This window comes from Bombus vancouverensis, chromosome 4, assembly GCF_051014615.1.
Source record: "Bombus vancouverensis nearcticus chromosome 4, iyBomVanc1_principal, whole genome shotgun sequence".
In the NCBI taxonomy this organism is placed as follows: domain Eukaryota; kingdom Metazoa; phylum Arthropoda; class Insecta; order Hymenoptera; family Apidae; genus Bombus; species Bombus vancouverensis.
This window is the reverse complement of record NC_134914.1, coordinates 14,643,459-14,667,423: the sequence shown is the minus strand read 5'-3', so window position 1 is coordinate 14,667,423 and position 23,965 is coordinate 14,643,459. Positions and strand designations below refer to the sequence as shown.

Sequence of the window (23,965 nt, the reverse complement as noted above, 5' to 3'; positions counted from 1 at the left end):
GTTTCGAGGTCGGTATTCTGTATAATATTTCAGAACGAGAAACGCAAAGTCTCAATAATGCCATGTTTAGTTTGCATTTACGTTTAAATGTATTTATCAGCTCACAGTGCATATTTAAGTTGGTATGCTTCCTGTTGTACCGATTATCGATCTACCATCCATACCGTAGTTCAACTTGAACCATTGTGTCACTTACACTGTAACGTCTTATTTTAGTTACTTTATTATATTGTAAGGCTATCATTCGATTCAATTGATTCATTCTATAGTTGTATATCCTATAATTGTATCAATATCCGAATTTAGTATACAGAAAAGTATAAAAAGTGTACGAGACAAGTGTGATAGTTGTCTTATTAAAAACCTTGTTAATTTAATGTAATAAGAATAAAGGAATTACATAGTACGAACTATATTAAAACGCAGCTTGCATTCTTATCTGGAATTTAGGGAAGGTAAAGGAAATAGAACGTTCGTTCTTCACAAAAATTTTATTTTCGCACATTTCTCGCGTTCCTTTTACAACGTTTGCTACTTCTTGTTTTTTCATTTATACAATTTACAAAAGATCCTTTGTCTTTCATTTTCATTCCCCACGCGCACCGGAAAAATCCGAAATCTTGCACACGGAGACATCAACGAACGAATGCGACGAAACGAGCTGACTAACGATGACGCTGGCGAGGTTTATTTAAACGATGACGGTAATAAGAATAATTTATTATATAAGTCGATAATAATAATATTAATAATAATATTAATAATAATATTAATAATAATAATAATACAATAATAATAAGTAACAAGACTACAGTAACGATAATATCAATAGTCGCACGGAAAGTAACCTTTCAGGCCTATTTTCGCTTTTACTAGCTCCGCCTCTTTGGCTTGTGAACGTTTCATGACTGACCGTACATTATCAATGGTATAAATAAATAAATAACGAAGAGAAGATATCCATCGACCATACACTAAACGAACAATGTTTTCCTCGGCTGATTCACCCGAGAGATGTGTAAGATAAATGTGTTTAATTTCGTTCAAAGCATCGTTCGGATTGGGCAAGTTACTAGAATTTCTCATGGTCAAGTCAATTGAAGACTATACAGTGAAATTACGATAAATCATATTTCCGCTATTTATAGGAGAAACAATTCCAAAATTCTGTTATACAGTCAATCAATCTCAAAATTGTCTCTTTGTTTGGTTTAAAAATTAAGTACAGTTGTAATAGCTACTATTGTCTTTTTTTCTTTTTTCACGGATTTCGATCAAATTATTTTCTTTTCATATTCCATATTAAAGTAAAGTCCGTAGTAAAGTCTTCGTTTAACTTGAAATCATTTGAATTCAAGTAATTTGACTAATCTAAACGAGGCTTGACAGAGGCAAGCTCGCACTTGCCTCTACCGCTCCAAGAGAAACTCTATTCTGGAATTATTTCTTTTTCGTTTTTTTTTCCTTCTTTTCTTATTTTGATTTAAAATCATGATCGCGTTACAATTGTTTTAAACTCGCGAGGAACCTGCCCTGACTCGATTAGATGAAAGCGAACATTCGTGGCTACAAAATCGACTAATTATACGAAGCTAATTGTATGAAACTGAAAAGGACGTCTTTCCCTTGTACGCGTTGACGTACATTAGACTGCGAATGCTTATGCAAATTCATATTTTCAATTCGTATTTCGAAAGCATCCAAATAAATGAAATCTAATAATTAATGCTTTAAGTATTATCACCAATACTTTGGATATTTCTTGCATATTTTTGTATATCGCGCGAATTCTGTAAATTTCTTAGATATTTCAATCTCTCATAATTGCACAAATATCCACAGTCCAATTATTACAAAACTAATTAGCGCAATGAAGTATAATCGCCAGAAGATCACAAGCGATCGTTCGATTTCTCGTTCGGTTTCGCTGACGATTATTACGAGCAGCGGCGCGCATTACATAAACAATTTTCTTCGACTAGACGAATTATTTGAAAATTGTGAATCACGAAATTACACAAAAATTGTGCTTCTTACGATACAATGAAAAAGATACTATTGAATATTTCAAATCGCGTGGAAAGAGCGCAATTTACGCAGAACTGTTTTAATTACTAACAGTTTGATCGTGATTTGCCGTCTTACGTTTCTCAAGCTAGATCACTCTCGATCAAACTCAGTCTTGAAATGAAATATATCAAATTTTTCACATGCATTACAATAAACGCTGAATATACTCGGAAATTTAATCTCACTGCTCGACATTTCATATTTTGCAATCATTCTAACGATCATTCGTTGAGTTCCAATTACGCTAGAACTTCGTTTACACGAACTTTTATTTTGTTTACACGAAATTTCAGTCGACCAATCTCATTTCGGTTGGTACGCGATTAAATGAATTTCTGCCAGCTGAATGTATTTACCTGAATACGAACCCAATAAACTCTTACTATAATAATAAATAGCTAATGATAGAAGATTAACGAGCAAATTGAAAAATCTCATCACATTTGTTCCAATTACGTAAATTGCTTGCCTGCCGACAAGTTTGCACAAACGAAGTTCTACTGTATATCATTCGTACGTTCGACAGAAAGGGCTCGTTTCAATGATCCCGACGATCTTCGAGCCTCGAGGACTCGACGCAGCACGCCGGTTCGAGACGCGTGTTCCATCAATTGTTCCATTAAAATTTCGTTTTAAAAACAGCGGTACAGAAAGTGGACGTTGTTCACGGTAGGTACAATTGTTTGGTTCGGCCATCGAAACGTCGAGTTCATCAAAAATATCAACTTAAAACCTAAACCTCTCGAGACCGGGAAGAAAAGAAAAAGCAGAGAAGAATCCAATTCTGCTCGTTAATTATTCCGCAAACGAGCAGGATGATCCCTCCTCGAAACGTCTGTGCTTCCGTTATCCGAGAGGCGCGCGTTCCAGGAGGCGAAACTGCATCAATTAAAAGCAGAATTCGAAACAAACAATGCCCAGCAACGGTAATAGAAATTAAACAAGAACTAATACTAGTATCGGCGCGCGTGTAGCGCTGCTACAAATTTCGAGGTACGCGAATTCGAAGCCGCTCAAGTGTCGAGAACGAAACGAAAACGCTGTCGTTACGATAGATATCCGTGTATCTAACCACGGATTCTCTATCGATATCGAATATTCGGATTAGTTCGTCGTATCGGATGTTCGATAGCTGGCTCGGGCGCCGCTTAATAAAACGAAATAATAAATAAATAAATAAATAAATAAAAACGCGTGAAAATAATATACGTTGTTCGATGATCTCCCTCCGTTTTCTTCGAGGCTGTAAAGGAAAGGGAGAAACGAGCAGAATCGAACGATACTTAAACGAATTCGACACTTAAACGAATTCGACTTGAACACGTGTTTTAGCTTCTAACGTTAACACGCGAAATAATTTAACGGATACAACGCGTTCGTGACTGTATAAATCTCTCGTCGTCACGCCTTAATTATGCTGATAGAGTTAGACTATGTCGCGAGCGGAACTTTTCTATTTGCCTCGCAGGTAACATTTTCGCCGGCTCTTCGAAATAAATAAACGTGGAACTCGAGGACTGGCATTAATATTCAACAATAATATTCTGCTGTCCGATTTGAAGTCAAAATCGTTAGGACGACGTGTTTCAAATCGCTGGTGAAATTGGTGATTCGATGTTTTTCCATGATTTCTGACACGATACGTTTCAAACGAAAAGATGAGAAAATTCCATTAATGCAGATTGTCACGATATACGGTGAAAGTTCAATTTTCGTAATTGTCGAGTTATCAATTATCGATGCTATTTAACGATTATTTGTAAGCGTAATCAATCGGAAGAAACACGTCAGAAATCCGAACGACGAATCACCACGTTGTTCTAAAGTAAATTTTCGAGCCGTATCTCGCCGTTTCAAAACGAAAAAAAAAAAAAAAAAAAAAAAAGAAGAAGGAAAATTGTTCTCCGACAATGTCTTAATGCCTTAGCTGCCTGCTGCCGCTACTAATTGACTAGCATCGTTAATCACTCTCGGTTTGAACTCGTTCGCCTTTTCGCCATCGACTTTTTGGTACGAATTTCCTCCTTTTCCTTTCTCTCGCTCTTTTTATCTCGCGAAACTCGCGCTGACGATTAGTTTTCGCGAACCAAAGGAAACTCAACGTCGCAACGAAATAATTCTCGATTTACTCGTTAATATCTTTCTTCCTAAATTTTCAACCAATCTGGTATCATTTACGTTTAAGAAATGAAAATAGTTGGGAAATTATAACGAAAAGAATCGATCCATAAATGGGAAAGCAAAATAAATTGAGAATATTTCCTCGTGTGCGAGTCGACCGATGGATAAGAAAGAAGAGAAAAAGAGGACGTGGATTAACGAATGGAGCGGACTCGAGGAGATCCAAGTCGCGACGAAATCACCGGCACACCTTTATCGACGAGAAAGTATCAATAAATAGAAGCTTTCGTATTTACTAGGAATATACGCGCGACGAAGAACGAGAATAAGCAAATAAGTTAAGAAAAAGGCGAAAGACACGCGCTTCCAAAGATCCGCGGTACAACTAGTCGACCATAACGCAACCACCTTATAGTTATACGCAATTTAATTACAAATGGGCCTTTATAGAGTGAACACATATGTTTCGCGAAGAACTCGTGAAAATCGCAACGATATTCTTCGATCATTCGCGCAAGCTTCTTCGTTTCGCTGTTCGATGATTTTCTTTCTTCGAATGGGCCTAAGCTCGTTCTTCGAAATTCTCCTCGAACGAAACTTGAATTTTAGGTCGACGATAAATCATGTTACTAAATTATAATATCAACAGGGACATAGAATATGGACAAAGCTTGAGAAAGTTGTCCCACAAAACTCGCGAATCTTCATCGTATCTTCTTAAGCAAATTTTTCTAAGAAAATCTTGTTACTTCGCGAAACACCAAATTCAAAATACTTGATATTCGTTTCTTATTTGTCTCTCTCCCTCTCTCTCTCTTATCGTTCTCTTGTTTTATACGAGCAACCACGCAATCTCGCGATTATCAGACTAGACCGCGCGGTCGACCGAGATTTACTTCGGTCCAACGCGCTTGTATTATATTCTCGCATTCGTTTTCGCGCACACGCACACACACACACTCGTGCATACACATGGCGGGATGTCCGCCGTTTTGATTATGTACAGAATTATTTACAATGGTATACAGATTAGAGCGCGAATCGATCGCTCGGTCACAAACACGCTGGAGGAGACAGCTTTGATCACATCTTGATCGCACCTTGGTGATGATCGTGGATGTTCGGCAGTCGGTAGAAGATGAAGAACAGAACCAGTTTTTCTTTTCTTTTTTTTTTTTTTTTCTTTCTCTCTCTCTTTCTTAAAAACGCATCTCGACGAGCATCGCGTTTCGCGATAATTACGTAAATGCCCCGAAGATAACTAAATTCAGCGGCGCGCGGTCGCTGTTTGAATTTCACGCCTCGAGACGTATTTGAACCGAAGAACGTCGAAGTTCTTTTTCCTCGATTAATCATCGATTTTCTTAATTCTCGTATTAATAAACAAAGATCATCGTGCTTCGTGGTTGTCGGATTCAACTTCGTAAAGGAACGAATTTTCCAACGACCAAGGCAAATCCTTGCGATCGTCAGCCGTAAGAGAAGACGCCGGTAGGAGACGTTCGATTCTTTAATCTGCTGGTTTTTTCATTTGCACGACGTTCCGTTCGATTCCCGAGAAAGATCGTTGCCGCGTTTGCTGCCAGGATCGATCCTCGAATAGCGACGAAAACACCATTCTTCTTTCGTTTTCCTCGTGACCAGAGAGACGATCGATCGTTCCCCCTTGGTTCTCTTCTCGGTTTCTTGTATCTGGACACCTTGTTTCCCTCGACATCGCGAAGGCTTCCTCCGGAACATCTTTTCGCCTCTATCTCCGTTGCTCTTCGCTTGTCGTCCGTCTTCGTTCGAGAAGTGAAATTGAAAAGGGCAAAAGAGGTTGTTCGCTAGGATTCTTTGGTTTTCTTCGTGCCACGAAAGCGGCCGATAAGCGAGAAAATAATCCGGAAAGAAGAATCGCGTCTCCTTCTACGCTCGTGTCGTCCGCTCCTCCTCCCCCTCCCATCCCCCCGAAACGAATCCTTTAAACGAAGATTTTTTTCTTCTTCTTCTCATCGTTCTTCTGTTCTTTCCTTATACCATTCCTTTCCATTTCTTTTCTCTCTCTCTCTCTTTCTCTCACTCTCTCACTCTCTCTGCTCGATGAATCGCGAGTTTTCGTGGTTATCGTAATTCGAACGACAATTTGGGTCCCGTAAACGGATTCCCAGAGGTATCTCGAATCTTTGGTTTCTCACCGGGAAAGTAGGAAATCGCTGACGCTCGAGGGGAAGGGATCGGTTGTATCATTCAAATTTTTCGATTTCTTTTATTATCTTCTCCGTGATAGATTCGTTCTTTCGTAGTTGCGATATTCGACTTGGAGAAGATACGTAGAGTCGATGCGAACCATGACGCGTATGCGCGTAGGAAAGGAATTTTCTTCCTGGTATTTTAATGAATTAATTAATTAATTATCCTATGCACAGTTGAATTTGTCCCGACGTGGGAGAGAGAGACACGAAAGTAATTTTATATTTGTATTGTTTTAATTACGCGACATTTCGACGAATAAGGGAGCTATTATCTCGCGAAAATTGTATTCGAAAATAATGAGATTTGCTGTCGCACAGTGTTTTCTTTCCGGTCTGTGTTCTTTGTCTTTCTTGTTTCTGTTCTCTCCTTTTTATTTGTATTTTTCCCCTTTATTTCTTGCTTCTCGTTTTATTCGTTCAAGTTTGCATATTCAACGAGTGTCAAGTGTCACGGCTCCTTCGAATATCTTCATTTTGCTTGTTCTTTCAATTTGTACTGATGACTAAGTTCGATCAAAGTAGCTAAAATATTCATTCTTCCACTTCCTTTGAATTTTAATATACTTTTAAAAATCTCCTCTTACGCGAATGCCAGTGATTAGAAAATTATTTCTCTTTCTTCCTGTTAGCGTTACGTAATCATTAATTTTTCCTTCTAATCGTAGTCCTGTTTTGCTAACCATTTACTTACAGTTTCTCCGAAATATCTGCCATCGCTCTCTATCACTTTCCAAGCTCCCCTCGAAGCAAACTCTTGGAAAGTGCGATTTATCAACAGGGGCTATCATCGATTCTCCTCTTCATTCTTCAGTCTAGCAAACAACGAACCTTCCCATCTAATTTTTCTTCGCTGTGTTCGTCCAAAAACTTCGGTTCGCCATACACGACTCAAAAAACCGTCCCGTGCAATGTTCAACTTTCCTTCATTCAAAAATATCTTCTTATCGTCTCTTTGCTCTGCACCGCGACCGCCGTGGAATCGGAAACAGAGGTTTCTTCTTTCTCTTCGTCTTCAAAAAATCCACTAGACGCTTGGAAAAATCTTCTTCTTTCTTTCTTCGCTCATCTTCGTCGAGGTTAGAGAACAGTTTCTCTCGACCGTCCTCTCGATCAACTCAAACTTCCATGTTTCTTCTCGATTTCTCGTCTGTGTCCTCCTTTGTTAGTTCGACAATTTGTTAGTCAGCTTCGCGTTACGAATTTCGCGGTTGGCCGTACGCGAAGCTGACCTCGCGTCATGGATAGTCCGGATGCATGAGATTGTACATGATCGCGAAGATCGTGCAGGCCGCGTATACGCCGAGGGCCACCCACCAGAGAAGCTGTTCGTGGAGCCGCTGCTCGAAGTTCTTCAGCACCAACAAACCGATCGTCAGACCCGCCAATGCACCCGTCAGATGCGCCACGTAGGAAACTGGCGGACCTATTTGCTCGGCTGCGTATCTGTCGTAGATCGCGAACCCCACGTCTGCACTCGCTGAAAATGAAAATCGTTTCGTTTTACGTTTCTTCCATTTGCACGTCTATCAAGCCGATTGCTTACATAAGAGGAAGACATGTCGAGTTGTCAGTGGATTATCAAGTGGATTGTTGGGCGTTATCTGCTAATTTCTCTAGTTAGGACTTTCCTACCTTTGAAACTCAGAATAATTTTAATTGGACAGAGTAGGCAATTGGATATCGAATCTCGGCAAGTAAAATACTGGAGTAATTTTGAATTCCGTGTTTCAGCGTTACGTCGAGAATTAGAAAATTTGTCTGAGATTAACAGGATCGAGTCGGCGAGAAACTTGGAAAATCGTAGCGACGTTAAAGCAATGCTGTGAAAACTGCAAAGCTCGTTTTACTCGCGTGTAGAGTGTACCATTTCCTCCTGCTTCTGTCTTCGTTCCCATGCTACAAACACTTTCCGTACTTTGTCCTCTGTTTTAACAACACCAGCAAAGGGAAACCGGCAAGTTATATTAACACTGGAACTACCACACCAGTCAAATTGACTGGTTTTACAATTTTATTTTCAAATTCTTACTTCATGTTATACTTTTTCCCCGTAATAACGTAATGACCTTCGCAACGATAACTAAAAGAATAATATAATGAATTTTATTTTGTTTTTTATGTATTCAAACTGAAAATAATTTTGTATCAAGGTTACTTATACCAATACCAGTGAAAATGACTGGTACTTGTCAAAGTGTAAAAATGTCTTGCAATTTGTTTTCGAACCCCAATTAACCAGTTTCCTCGTTTTGTACTTCCCACGCGTTTTTACAATTTTTACCGCGTATCATTCGATATGACGATATCAGTTATCAGGAAAATTCCGGATCGATCGCTAGATGCTAATACTAGAAATATCACACCAGTCGAAAAGATTGGTTCCACAATTTTATAAATGTGTCAACCCTCGTTTAGGGATCATGGTCCCGGATGGATTAATAATACGAAAAATGTACTACATAACATGGAACTCCTTTTCCATAAAAAATATAGAAATATTCTATTATTACGTATTTTTTTAAAAGACCAGTCATTTTGACTTGATTTGGTAGAAAGAGCTTAATGTTAACTATCGGTAGTTTCAGTGTTAAATCCGTTGATCTTTATTCAAACTTTGTCGCGGAGCCACGATGCGTGAAAGGGATGCAAAAGCTGCGTAAAAAGTTTCACACGGCACTGAATTAGAACATAGACTTAGATAAAGAGCACTATTTTTGTTGAAGTATACAGGGTGGTTGGTAACTGGTGGTACAAGCGGAAAGGGGGTGATTCTACGCGAAAAAAGAAGTCGAAAATATAGAATAAAATTTTTTTTTTTTAATTTTTCCATCGAGACAACGATCTACAGTGCCCAGTACAGTACCGAGCGAAAATTCAAAGTCGATTTTCTCGAAAACAAAGCCTCGAACGAAGAATTTTTATTCTATATTTTCGACTTCTTTTTTCGCGCAGAATCACCCCCTTTTCGCTTGTACCACCAGTTACCAATCACCCTGTATATACCAGTATGAAAGTATGTCACAAGATAACCGTGTATCGTTGAATAAACGTTGAAGATTTACGTGGTCAGGGTGATTTTAAATTCAACTTTTTTTAAACATGCTCAAGGCTTTTTATCTTCGATCGCGTTTTAATCGTTTGTTAAATTAGATCGATATAGATTTGACGAGCTTAAAGTGGATCTTGTATTATTCCATAAGCTTCTATTTAACGAATTTTTAATTTTTTACCTTCAAGTTACGAAAAAGTTCGGGAGGACATTAAATCGGTTGAAAATACTAAGTTCGAAGTTTGGAAAAAGATTTTTCACATTTTTCGTTCTTCGAAAGCTTTATACGTATAGCTTAAAAACTTTCTATATAACTTTTTAAAGAAACGTATGAAGTTTTACGATCTTTGTTTTTTTAAATATAATATATCCTTCTCTCTTGCTTAAACGAATTTCTCTATCCGTGTAATATCGAAAAAGATACGGAAAGAAAATGTCGAAAACGTAGATTTTGTTCGAAATCTTACCGATTACGAAGATCCCTATTAATCGAACAATGCCGAACTCCATGTTATTATAATTGAGAAGGACGTTGGCTAAGTGAGCCGCGAGGAGGGCGTAAACACCACCGCTTGCGCCAACAAGGTACACGTCCGTGTCGAACACCGAAGTACCCAGAGAACCTGCAAACATAAAAAGAAAATTCATTTCTCGTATCAAATTATGCATGTTACGGTAAAAATGTTATATTGAAACACCTATCACTGTTAGCCTCTCATTGTTTGAAACAAACACCGATAAAGATTAGTTTTCAAGAACAACGGTGTTACGACCGTTCGCGGAGAGACGCGGTCGCGAGGAAAACGCGTCAGCGAGAGGCGTAAATTCTCGCTACGATTCGGTGAATCGACGCCGCGAAGTAGTCGTTCCCCTGTTTCGGTTAAGATAACAGAGGTGGTTGAATGAATATGATACAGTAGAGTAAGTTATATTTCACCGTTTATTCCAACAACTTATAACGAAGGCAATTACGCTGGTGCGTATGTACGAGATGAATGAGTGACTGATCTGCGGGTGTGTATACCCGGTGGAAGGATGTTGACCGTTCGAAGGATGTAAAATCAGTACTGCCTTGGGAGACGATGCTGTGTCGGAGGAAAGCTAAGGATGGGTGTGTCTAGCGCACGGGACCATCGGATTTGTTGGTGCCGATGTTAGTTAAGAGAGTGAGGGAAATAGGCTTCGTTGTTAATTGGTTAAACGAAGGGTCTTAACCGCCCTCGAGAGAAAGTGGTTAGTGGGAGGAAAGTTGCAGCGTACGTGAGAGAAACTAACTTTCCCTCGTCAAACCGTGGTAGACAATAGTCTTTGGAAATTCTTCGGAAACAGACGTTTGTTTGGTTTGAAGGACCTTTACTAGGAAATCTATGAGATTTATGGAAGGTACTTGAGACTGTTGAGGGTACGCAATGAGTATCCGAAGACATCTGGTTGCCATCTTGCCCGCGGTGTGTGGCCTGGGCTAGGTAGAGTGTTACGCGACGTAACAACGGATATTTGCATCTCCTTGTAACGTTAATATTATATTTTCTCTTGAAATCTTAGATACGTTATAAAGAAATTTCCATGATATTTATAAAATAAGGAATCGATGGAATTTCATAAAAAGAACAAACAAATGGAAGACTACTACCATTATTTGTTCTTTTCTATTTGCTGACACGAACTTGTTTTCCTTCAACATCTTGAAATCAATCTTAAAAATTAAAATGCTTGAAAATCTTGAAGATTCTACAAACTGTTTCGTCTCGTGTATAACAAATTTAACACTTTCGCGAAACAAGTTGGCATGCACGTTACTGCACAAGTGTATTCTATTGTAGCAAGTTACACGGTGTAACAAAAGACCGCACGTCGTCGTTTCGCATGCGTGCGAAGCAACAGATGTTTCCGAGTAGGAAGCCGAAGGAAGAGCCGACAGTGGAAAACTGTGCTGTAGACAGCCAACTTACGACTAGTTTCGTCACTAAAATTTATAGTTTCAGGATGTTTACTCGGGACCATAATGATGATTAATATCAGAATGTTCTCGCGTCATTTCTTGTAATACGACGAAATTATTCAGGAAAAGGAAATTTTCAGTGGAAGATATTGTTCTACGTTTACTAATATTAAAAACCTCTAGACGAGAAACGATATTTTGCAAACGAAATCGTTAAATGTCGACGAGAAATAGACGCATTTACTGAAGAATCAAAGGAATCATCCACGTGGAAAATCTAACAGTGGATGCTTTATACCTCGAGTATGCCATCGCTCTAAAATTAGTAGTATAACACGGTGATAGTCAGACGTGGCGAAACGATCATATAGAAGCACTTCGCTTCATTTCTATCGTCCGGGCATGATTCTGGATAGGAGATTGACATGGAAACAACGCATCACAGACAAATCGAAGCAACTCAAGGCTAAACTTACAAAATTTTACTGGTTCATTGGCCGTCGCTCCAACTTAAGCACTCAGAGCAAAATAATGCTATATAAAAGCCATACTAAAACCTGTTTGGACCTATGGGATCCAACTATGGGGAACAGCGAGTAACTCCAACATAGAAATCCTTCAACGATCTCAATAAAAAACACAAAGATCCTTAATAGATGCACCTTGGTATGTCACCAACGAAACAATCCACCGCGACCTCAAGATACCCACAGTCAGAGAAAAAATATACAATATACATCAGAAGCAGATATAACACAAGAGTCAACAACCATTAGTCACCCAACTACTTGACACGACGGACCAGATCCGCAGATTAAAAAGAAAATACCCTTTAGATCGAAGCATTAGATTCAACTAGAATCAACATAATATAAATTATTATAAACCAAGTTATTGTACCATGCCAAATGAAGTTATTTAAAATTCTCAACGAGAATTGATTGTAAATAGTCTACCAAATAAAAAAAAAAATTTCTATCGTGTTCGAAAGTTTCTTTGTCATCTCCAACACTAAAATACTTTGCCATTATCCTTACAGAACTCACGTATCTCTGTAATATTTATTTTTATGTATTATTTTGTGTATTATCTTTTTCGATCGTCCTATAGGTCAAGTGTACCGTCGTTCTAAAATCAGTAGTATACTACCGCGCTAGTCAGACATCGCGAACACGTCGTAAACAAACCATTTCTAGAAACTCTTCGCTTTATCTGTATCAGAAAATCAGTTGGAAAAAATCTGTCGGTGAAAGTCTGCTGGCGGTGGGAACGAGAGAGCGGACGAAGTAGTGGCCGAAGAAGTAGACAATTCTCCAGGTCCAGACCATTACAGCCTGCAACAGTTTGTCCGCAGAAATTATACTCCTTAACTTAAGAGCGAAAATAAACGAAAATTGGACAAAAAATAGAAATCTTCGTGCAAACCACGACCAACAACAATACGAAGCGACTTTTTCAAGAAGATTCTTATTCTACCAAGACACGACCAAGTCGTAATCTCAAGAATCCTAATGGGCCACGCGAAACTCGCTCGCCAATATCTTCTCAACAAAGAAGAATGTCCAACCTGCGAACTGTGCGAAGTTCATCCGACAGTAGAGCACATTATCATTCATCGCAGAAGACACGTCATGAATAGACAACGATTCAGCGTAAGATCCAGCTTGAGAGACGATTTAAAGGACAATGAACCGACCCAAAATCTACCGCGCTGCCTAAAACATACCAAACTGTACAACAAATTGTAAAGTTCGTTGTTGAGTCGTTAATAACCAAGGCAAATGCAACGTCGATGCAACAATAAGAGCAATTGAAATAAAATCAATTTTCTCCTGATGCTAAAATATCGGAATATTCGATCGACCACGGGGATTAACAAACGTGCAATTATCTCATCCGCGAAACTTTTGGCTTTACGTACTATCCGACAATAATCTACTTCGTTCTACGGAACAACTTTAGAATTTAATTATAAAATTATTTACTAAGCTATTAATTTCACCTGCACTGCTCCTGTGTTAGTCTAGTTCGATTGTGAAGCATATAGGGAGAGAAAGAGAGAGAGATAGAGAGAAAGAGAGAAAGAGAGAGGAAGGGAGAGAAAGGGAAAGAGAAAGAAAGGGACAGACAGAGAGAACAGTAGCAGTAGTGGTAGTAATTAGCGAGTGACCTGTATCGTTCTGGGAGCTCCATAGGGTAGTGGCTCTGCTCACCACCATAAACCTCGTAAACTACCTGTGCATAGAGTTTCCTCCGGTTGGAAATCGGATATGTGTTTCTACCTTGGCAAGGAAACGTTCGCTTCACATCAGACTGGTTACTATCCGTATTAAGCAAATTACTTATCTCTAATGAATCGACTAACTATAACCGAGTTCCATAGAAATTAACAATTTACGTATTACATACGTCCGGCGAAAGAATCGGGTTTCATCAGGGAATTCGAGTTGGGGAACTTTATTCTTCGAAGGATAGTGCACGTTCGTATTGAATTATCGTACGGCTTCTATCGCTACGTATAATCCCTTATGGAGTTGAAGGTTGGAAGAGAAAGCGCAAATCGTTCGAGGAATTTAGTTTCAAAGCGTAACTTTAGAGACGAGAAGAAAGATAATAAAATGAACGTTGAGATAACTTTTTACGATGTAAATAAAATAACAGAGATAATGTGCGAGAAGGAAAATATTAAGAATTACGAATCCATCATCAAGTTCCTTAAAATTATCGAAAATTAGAAATTACAACGAAATCTTACGTCGACGAAAATTATGTCTGCTTCTGCTTAGAATTAATAAAAGCTGTAATAAGACAATTATGCGATTATTGCAACGTTAAACAAGCTGATCTGTGTCGCTTTGAAATCTTATTTAAAACAAAGACAAAGCGAAATGCTGCACGTTAAGACGAACAGAGACAAACGAATATTAATCCTTGGCTGTTTATCACGGTATCAAAATTCAGAAAGGGCCGTTACCATTAATCAACAGACTGTTAACGCTGCTAATAATGATAAAATAGTAAATACGATGGTAGTAACAGCGGCTGGTTATAATTTACGGTATGTTATCATGCTACATCTGAATATAGATAACTCTATTAAAATTAAGTTCCCGTAACAGGTACCGTGGTTGGATCCCGTCAGATGAGATGACTGCAGTTTGTCCAGCCACTATACATCGGGATTATTACTGAGAGAACGCCACCATAAAAATCGTCTACCCTTTGGGCTCCGCGAATCTTCAAGCTTAATAATGATAAGATTAATTTCTTCGTACGAAATTCCACGTTACTCGACGTTAACGTCGACGAATAAGAAAAATATCATTTGTATTTTGGCATTTTTACACTCGTACTTCTAACAGTCTGAAAGTCGATAAACTTTGCTCTCATTAATTACTAAAGACAAGATTGTCGAGTTTCGTGGATTATAGAATCTTAAATTAGAATAGATCCGGATATCGTACCTTCGAATATAAACGTACTGAAATGTTACCATATCCGAGGAAGCCGCGGGATATTAAAAGACGTTTGAAAATAACGTTTCATTCTATCAATGAAGTCGATGGGCGTCGATGCTCGTCAATTTTATTTTTACGCGCTCGAGGTATTATATATTATTAAACGACTTTTATATTTCCTCGCCTTCTTCGTCTATTTTTTATTTTTTTTTTTTTCGCAATAATAGTTCTTGGACCTGAAACACGTGCAACAGGTGCAAAGTATCAACTACGAGCGCTGCAACCAATAGCAAAAAAAAAGTATGAAGAGTGTCGGTACTTGGATCGTCCTATGGGGACTCTGCACACACGTGCAACGTCCACGATTGTATTATCGGTTTTCCGTCCAATAGAAAAATTGATAAGTCCAACAGTTTGTTAAGCAGACTATAGAGATACATTAATCTAATGACATGTTAATATACGCGAGACATATATCGTAACATTCAGATGTTCGAAATCATTTAAGTAATCTTTCTGGCAGTAAAAGGCGATTTTAACGCAACATCTTACGAAAGAGAAATTTTTACTTACGACATTCTTTTATTTACGGATCTGCAAAGTAAATTATATACTTATACGTGTAAAGACTAAAACTGATCTAACTTGAGTAATTAATTTGTCTTTATTATCCATCAGCTCGATAATTATACGAGTTTAACTATTTAACGATTATAGAAGTTTATAGCAGACAAAATTAAAAATACACATAAATTGAAAAAAGAGGAAATTCGCTGGAGCACTAGTTCCGTTTAAAACCACGTAATCGGAAGATACGTCTAAACGATAGAAAAAAATGAACCGTAGTATGAAACACCGTGCTAACACGAACTAATGATACGAAGAAACGAACGTAGCAGAAACAGCGAGTTCTTCTCGTTGCACTTCGCTCGTTTTCACCAGGGCACCCAACGAATCCTATTACCGAATCTGTAAAAGGGAAACGTTTGAAAATTTTCTTACGCGTACCACTCCACCGTCTCAAGGATCCGTGGCTGCATTCAGCCGGAGAACTGTGATACCGAGAGGAAAAATGCTGGGTAAAAGCGGGATGGAATAAAGAGGAGAAGGAGTTGCAAAGACAGCCGATGCGTCTCGTATTGCTCGGCAGGAGAAAATAGAGCGCGCATTTAGAAGGCGAGTGCAAGCACGTCGATGCATTCGTAAAGAGGGACACGGAGGTAATGGAAGCCGAGAGCTGGGGTCCGGAAACCTGGGAACCAACCCGGAACCTGCATGCCCGATTCCGCCGCAAGAACGATATATTTTAACCTTCAATGAAAATTCCACGAGAATGCGTCTGATTAAACTGGAAGGAAATTTAAATCCACTTTTATTTAATAGAATGGGAATTGATTTTATTGTGATCGATTCGATCGACGATGGATTATCGATTTTGTCCATTAAAGCGCTAAACGCTAATGCAGTTGGTTCTAAGTTGGGTCTGCGACATTTTTACCTTATTCGTGGGCGTTATCGATACTTCATCCATCAACGATCGAGTTAAGTCAAGTGGTTGATTAATTAAGCGCAGTAATTGTGTAAAAATGATTGTGTATTACAACAATACATACATGTTATGGATACACATCGTAGATCGGTGGCACGAAGAAGAAGTTGCACGATTTGAGAAGAGATACTTAGTCACAGTGCTATGGAATATTTCAAATTGTTCGAAGTTCGTGAAATTATAGAACGTAGATGGAAGAGGAGATACTAAGGAAAAAGTTATAGGAAATTTTCCGAATTGCTTTTCGCCGTGTGAATTCAATGGAATTCAATAACGTAAAGTGAGTGGGAAGAAGTTACAAATGAGTCTCTTATCCTCTTCCTGCTGATTCTACGGACTAAGTCAGAATGTGTAGAGTGTGAGCATATTTCCCTCTTATCGTTGTTTCCTGGGCTCGTGGCGAATCGACGGGGACAAGGAAACGAAGTAGTTTTCGAAGTTTGCGGGAGAAGGGTGAAACCAGTGGCACGTAAACAGTCTATAGTCTATGGCTCTGGGGAAAACGAAAGGAGAATGTATTGGCTGCCGTCCGGGACTCCTGATCTAACTGCTCGTAATAAGAAAGAGTAGCAATAGAGGGAAACTGTATTTTAGAGATGTCGAGGTAGTATATGGCGAATAATTTTCTAGTCTCAATAAAAATTGAAGTATTTGTCTTTCGGCGTGAAGGATTTTTGTAGCAGGCACTAAGAAATTAATAAAATAGCTCGGTATCTGCGTTTAGGTTTTTGAATTCAATAAAAGAAAGATTAAAAACGGGGACACAAGGACGCGAGTCGAGGGAACGTTAACGCGTTTTGGTACGAGGCTTGTACAAATCACTTTCATCGCGAAATCTGTCATTGTCGTTGTTAAATAAGTAGCTAGCGAACGAAGGGATATATTTTTAATGTATTTTGAATTAAAAAAAAAAAGTAAATAAGTAAATTGCAAACAGCAGGAAAGAACAGAAAGCATTGAAATTAAAAATATTCCGCAGCAAGAAAAATGATCGCTTAATCTTTCTAAAAACCGGAGATACCTGGTAGAAAGAAATATAAAAACGTAAAAATAATAGAAATTTTTATTCCATTAAAAACGGGTAGACCAGTTTGAAATAACATAGCATAATATACCTAGCTATTCATATTCTCCCACCATCTATCTTGCAATACGCTCATTTTACCGCACCGAATGTCAAAATTCTAAACTGTATTGTACGCGTATAAGCCAGATGCGACCAGGATTACGAAAGTGATATTAAAGAGGAGCGGAATAAACGGAGGCTGAATACGAAGGGAATTTTCGATGGTGTTAGGTCGTTATCGAAACAACACACACCGAATATTGTTCATCTTCTATAAGCCCCCTTTTCTCTGTTTCTCTTCCACCTTGCACGAGTCTTCCACCTTCAACGTCGTTGTTTCTTTTTCGTCTTTTCATTGTTCCATTTACCCCGCTTAATTCTCATCCCTTTCGCGCGAAACTTTTCCACGTTTTTTGGATTATTTTATCGGCTCCACCATTCGCCCATCCTATTTTCTTTTCGTGCTTTTTAATAAACTTTTATATCGTTTGCTCTATCCGACATTCTTTTTCTTTACGCTTCACTCCAGCATATTACATTTCATTGCTATAATAATGGAATATTGTTTTCTACTAACTGTACGCCAATTTAACTACATATTCTTGTTAGTTTTCTCATCTACGGTTTTTCTATCCAAATAAACTCTTCATCCCTCGCTATTTCTCCCATGCCATTCGATTTTCTCGGTTCGTTAGTTCGTCTCGAAGCTTTCCTTTTTAGTTGCTCGTGTCACTTTCCACGGACATGTGTTGTTACTATTTAGATTTAATTATCGTAATTAGTTTATCGTAAACGTTTGAGCAGCAACAAGGAGACAGCTTCGATGTTTAAATCGCATTTAAGCAATAGATAACCGTTTCACATCCAAAAACGTAAAAATTTATTACTACGAATATCGTTTGACTATGAACTTGTAGAACGTTTAAAAAAGCGACTCCACTCGATTGATTTTGAGTTGATATTCGTTGGCTCTAGCTTCTTATCGCAGCAGCTTCTTTATTACATTTTAGCAATTAATTCGATGTTACATAACAGTAACACATAACGTATTTTACGTAGTATCTGTTTTTAAATTTGTAATTCTACTCTGCTCGACGAATGATACACATAAGACGAGCGTATAATAAAAAGGAATACGGTATTGACATGGAAGTATGAAGCGCGAGTTACAATGACTCCTCCTCTATCTTTAAACAAACACGGCACAGAGAAAAGGTAGCTCGCAACAGAAGATGAAAAACAGCGGTTGCACCGGAGAAAGAAAATAAAATCTACTCGATACGTCGGACTTTCTTCTCCAGTTTCCTGTGCGCAAGTTTATGCCGTTGCTTGGAATTTTCAATTTTACGCTTCCTGATGAGCAAATATCCGAAGTACGATGGAAAATCGATGATGGCGTTCTCCTGGCAGAAAATAGCATAGAGATTCGCCAGCTACTATACAACTGCCACGGTATTATGTATGAAACGCGTTTTGCGGAAGCCTCCAAGCAAACAAGCTTACTTCGAAACTGGATTTTTTTACGATCTACGAAATTTAAAATTCCAAGCTGATCATTCGTCGTTACGATAAAATATTTCTAATTTGACAATTATTCGCTGAACACGATTGCAACCTTATCTTTTTTATCACAACGTCGTAAAGTTTTACCGCGTTTTCCATTATTAAACGTTTATTTCGTCTAAGCAACTTAAATAAATATCGTAGAAAGTTCAGGGGAAAAGTTCCGAGAGAATTTACGTCTGAACGTAGAATCGATGACGAATTACTCGGTAAAATGCTAGATCCTTATTAAACGAAAATTTCCTATTCTCTGCTTCCACGAATACATTTTTTAATCGTATTACGAACGTACGTATTATGAATTGTATTTTTGCAAAATTCATTACTATTTGTCAGAGTAATACGGCCAGGTAGTGTGAAACGAAAATAAACGAATTGAAATAATAATGAACACCGATAGCGATAATTAGTATCGGTCGATTAAAAATTCATTATTCGAGCGTATCCCTTTAAGGATAATGAAGCCATCGGGTAAAAGCATGGAAATTATTTTTCGCATTACTCTCGTGTTAATATTATAAATATGACAAAAAATTATGTATGCACAAACGGAACAAAGTAACATTCCAACGGACCCTGCTTTAAAATATTACCGACGATATTTGCAATTCATGAGCATGTATTACACACATCGTAGGGGACCGTAAAAACGAATACGAAGGAGGGAGGGGGAATGGAAACGACGAAACTGCGGAGGAGATTAAAAAGCTCGATAAAATTAACACGAAACGGTAAGGATGACAGGGATAGAAAAAAAAATTGATCAAATCAACGGGAGCATCGACCAGAATAAAGAACAATAGCGCACGCAAACCGAAAGAAGAAAAAGAGGAGGAATACTACGGAACAAATAGAATGGCATAGGTCGAACGAATGCCTGAAAATCCAATAAAAGAGAAAAGAAGCAAAAAGAGAAAAAAGAAAGAAAAGACAAAGACAAAGGATGAAATAGAGTACAACGATTCGTTGAGAAAAAAAGATGAACAAAAGAGAAATAGGGAGGGAGGGAGGGAGGGGGAGAGAGAGAGAGAGAGAGGAAGTAGAAGAACGAAAAAGCGGTCGATTTTCCGCGTTTTAAATCAAAATTTAGAATCTTTCGAATTTTTCTCGCGATCTCTACTTCGAGCAAATTATATTTCGCTTTTCTAACAGAGAACAAAGAGGCCATAAACAAAGATCTTTACGATATTAATTTCCAAAGTTAGTTTCTTTGGAGCTTTTAAGATTGCTAAAATATCTTTACTATACGATTGAGATCGGCACGTATCATATTTTGCAATTTTTCCAATACGGTTCGCTTTAAAAACAGGCTCGATATTCTTTGAAATAAATGGCTGCCTTTTTTTTTTAACCAGCGAACGACGATAGAAAAATTTGATCGACGCGTTTCATTTGAACCGCAAATTAATATCACGAGAATATTACGTTGAAAAATTTAATGAACACGTCGAAACGTACCTTGGTTAACGATAGAAACATCACGATCACGGTCAAGCCATATAACGCGTATAACCATTAAAAATAATAACAATAATAAAAAAGAACGAAAACAACGAAATACGTTTCTAAAAACTGGGATCGTCTGATAATTCCACAAAGGATATAACCTAACAAACACGAAGATGGTACCCCGCTGGGGGTAGCCACCCACATGTTATATTATTATACCACTAAGCTATAATATTTTACCGAATGTCCTACTGGACAAATTGTAAAATTTAAACAAAGAAATAAAAAAAAAAATCTAATAATTCCATCGACGTTGAATTCAGTTTGGAAAAGTCTATTACATCAAAAGCGAAACGGTACCTGCTGCACGATGAGAAAAAAGGGTGATCGAACAGTCGTCTAAAGGGAGACGAGGGTGAAAATTAGCGAAAAGGTAAGCTGGAGGGCAAATAACGGGCACTGAAGGGTTTCGAGGAAGGGAAAGGCTAGACAGACGGCCGTCTAGCATCGGGGATACCGTGGTCTCTCGCTGTGCATGCAAAATGCATCACGCATACGGGAACGTTCCGCGACGACATGCAGATACCGTCGTATAATTGTCCGTGTCACGCAATCGGCACGGCGCCGGTGATTCTGCGACACGAAGTCTCGCTGCCAATTCGAAAGCGGGGCCGTTGACGGAACGAATGAAATTACGTGGAAATTAAGCCGGTTTATCTCGAAATTATTCTCTCGGCATCGCTTTCTTTCCATCTTTCTAAGAATTTCGAATTTCTTTCTTCCATCGACCGGAACTTTCTGGCGCCTCGAGCTTCTTGCACAATTATCTAATACCGTGTTAGTTATTAGCGAAACTGTACAAGTTGCAAGTTAGATGTTACGATACGATATCGATAAATTTTCTTGGGTAACGAAACGAACGAACATCTTTGAGTATTTGCTATTATCTTTATATCTAATCTTCGATTATCGCGTTTGGGGTAAGAGCGCAAAATTATAGTTGGTAACCCATGACGAAGTTGTAGTTTAACGAGTCGCTCGGTGGATAAATGATAAACGGTTTGTTGCTGGCGAAATCTCAAATCCTAGTGCGCTTTAAAATCATCGAAAAAAGTGGTTTATATAGTATAATTAATTTAATAAAGGAGGTGTTCTCGCAGGCTAAAAAACATTTAATTCTGAAAGCAATGACAGGAAAGCACGTAGTTAAGTCGTTTGAAAAATTCAAGAAAGCTACCCGGAAAGCTATATTTTACAGTTTCTATGTAAAGTACCTCTCTATATATAATCTTCATTCTAGAAATTATTCAGAATAATTAAATTATGTGAGCGATCGTACGTTAGACGATAATTAAATTTCATCTATGAATGCACGAAGTGCAAAAAACCTGCAAATTGATCGATCGTAAAAAAGAGTAAGTGAAAAAGGAAAAAAAAGGGAAGAGAGAAGCGAGGTAAAGGCGATAGATGCCGTTGCACTTGCTTAGTTACAATCGCATTACATCGGCGCGACCGCGATGCATACGAAGTAATCTTGTCGCGGTGGCCTCAGACAAGCTGTCGCCGCCTCCTGTTCACATGGAAAGCTACGAAGGCTCCGGAGAAAGCCAGTAGGGACGACTACTTCAGAGGGGACCTTCCGAGAAAAGACGAACGAGGAACGGTGCCGCTTTATTCTCATTACGCGATTCAATATTCCGAGGTAACCTTCTCGTCTGGTCTATGATTAAGCGAAGCTGCAAAATGAAAATTTCGATAGCTCTGTCCTGTCTGATAAATCCAGCCTTTTTCCCCCTTTCTTGATCGATGTAAATTGAGACGTGGAAAATTGGACGAGCCTCGAAGCGCGAATAGACGTAAACACGTAAGAAGTTTTCTTTGTTAAAGCGGGATTGGAATTTATCGTTGAATTTACGATCTATACAGGATCTCGACTTCTTGTTTCTTGTATGGTTGGATATGCGTTATAACGTAGCTGTAAAATACAGCTTTCCGGACAACTTTCTCAAATTATAGGTTTACAGCGTTAGCGTAGATCGTTTTCTTCTTTTTACATAAGAGAAACAAGTTTGGTATGTGACAAAAGCGCGCGTTTCTATATCACTTTCGTATTTCCGTCGTATTGTTTTCGAAAGGTTAAACAATTTCCAGAAAACAGGACACGAACAACCAGTCGATTTTAATCGTTCGTAACAAACTTGGCATTTTCATCAAAACTAACTATGCGAAAGATACGACGAAACAAACGAAATACGTACGAATGTCTAATTCCATCGCGTCCATATGGTCCATCCAATTACACGTCCTTTTTCGCAACTCCAAAAATCCGCCGCCAAAAAATCTTTCCTCGTTCGCTGTTACCCGTTCCTCTGTTCATTTCTCTCTCGTAATTCCGAGTCACCACAGTTGGTTTCGTTTCCAGTTTCCGGGCAAAGCGGAACGTTACGATCCCCCGGCATCTACGTTGTCCGATGTATCCCGGACCTCCCAGCGGGAGTTTATTATTCATGCGCCCTATTTTGCAACGTTTTACTTTCATGACTGCTAATAACCCGGGATCCGAGTCTAATCGAATTTATGCAAATGGCAATTAGGTTTACACGAATGTGCGGCCCTTGCTTCTCGTCCTGATACGTGTACCAACGGTACACGCGTTTCTACGGATATACACGGATACACGAGAAACGCGCGTGCCTCCCTTTTCTCTCTCACTCTCTCTCTCTCTCTCACTCTTTCTTCAACCCTCTCTACGTGCTTTACACGCGACAGGGACGAAATAATGGAAAGAGAGAGGAAGAAGAAGAGAGTGAGCGAACGAGAATGGCGACGCAACATGCTCGGAAAGGGCGACAGAGGGGAAACGAGGGATGATCGGAGGGTGGTGAGATGGAGGGGGAGGGGAGAGTAAAAACACGTTCCATGCTGGAAAATCCCGAAACACGGCAAATGGAAAGAGGGACAAATTGTGTTACAGAGAAGAAATAGAGTCGCGCGGCCTGGCAGTTGCAGCTGCGCTTGCAACGGCATTTATATGGGTGAGAATCGCCGAGTGATTTAAATTCAGGAATATTGTTGCCAGCATTCTGTAGCATTACTGCATTACATGCCGGCGCATAATCGCGCGTGCAGCTATCGACAAGCCTCGGCTTGGCGAATGCTCGGCGCGTTAAATGCACTTGGACCGAGGCTCTCGTTTAATCGCATTTTGTTGACAACGGATAACGTTCTCTCGTCGTTTCCTTCCTTTTATTCTCTCCACGCATTCGCTGCCTCTCTTTACATCTATTTTTCGTTCGTTTGCTTCGATTCGAACGATGTGCCGTTCGACATGCTTGTTCTCTACCTGTAGACGCGTAATTACGATTATTTCCGAATTGGTGCGCACGATACGATTTAAATAGTTAGTTTAAGATATCGTGTTTGATAAAGCTCGGACTCCTTGAGAATGGGTTAGTCGACTTTTA

The 23,965-nt window shown here is 38.9% G+C and overlaps 1 protein-coding gene across 1 annotated transcript in view; it reads right to left on the bottom strand.

Annotated features, from left to right (window-relative positions):
* Positions 1 to 476: 476 nt before the first annotated feature.
* The window catches only part of stet (stem cell tumor), a 501,199-nt gene continuing 477,710 nt past the window's right edge, over positions 477 to 23,965 (bottom strand). Inside the window, exons 9-10 of the mRNA XM_033326897.2 lie at positions 9,942 to 10,097; positions 477 to 7,902 (exon numbers count right to left, since the gene is read on the bottom strand). Of these exons, the coding sequence (XP_033182788.1) occupies positions 7,661 to 7,902; positions 9,942 to 10,097 (398 nt within the window). The 3' untranslated portion in view covers positions 477 to 7,660. The remainder of the gene's footprint in view (positions 7,903 to 9,941; positions 10,098 to 23,965) is intronic.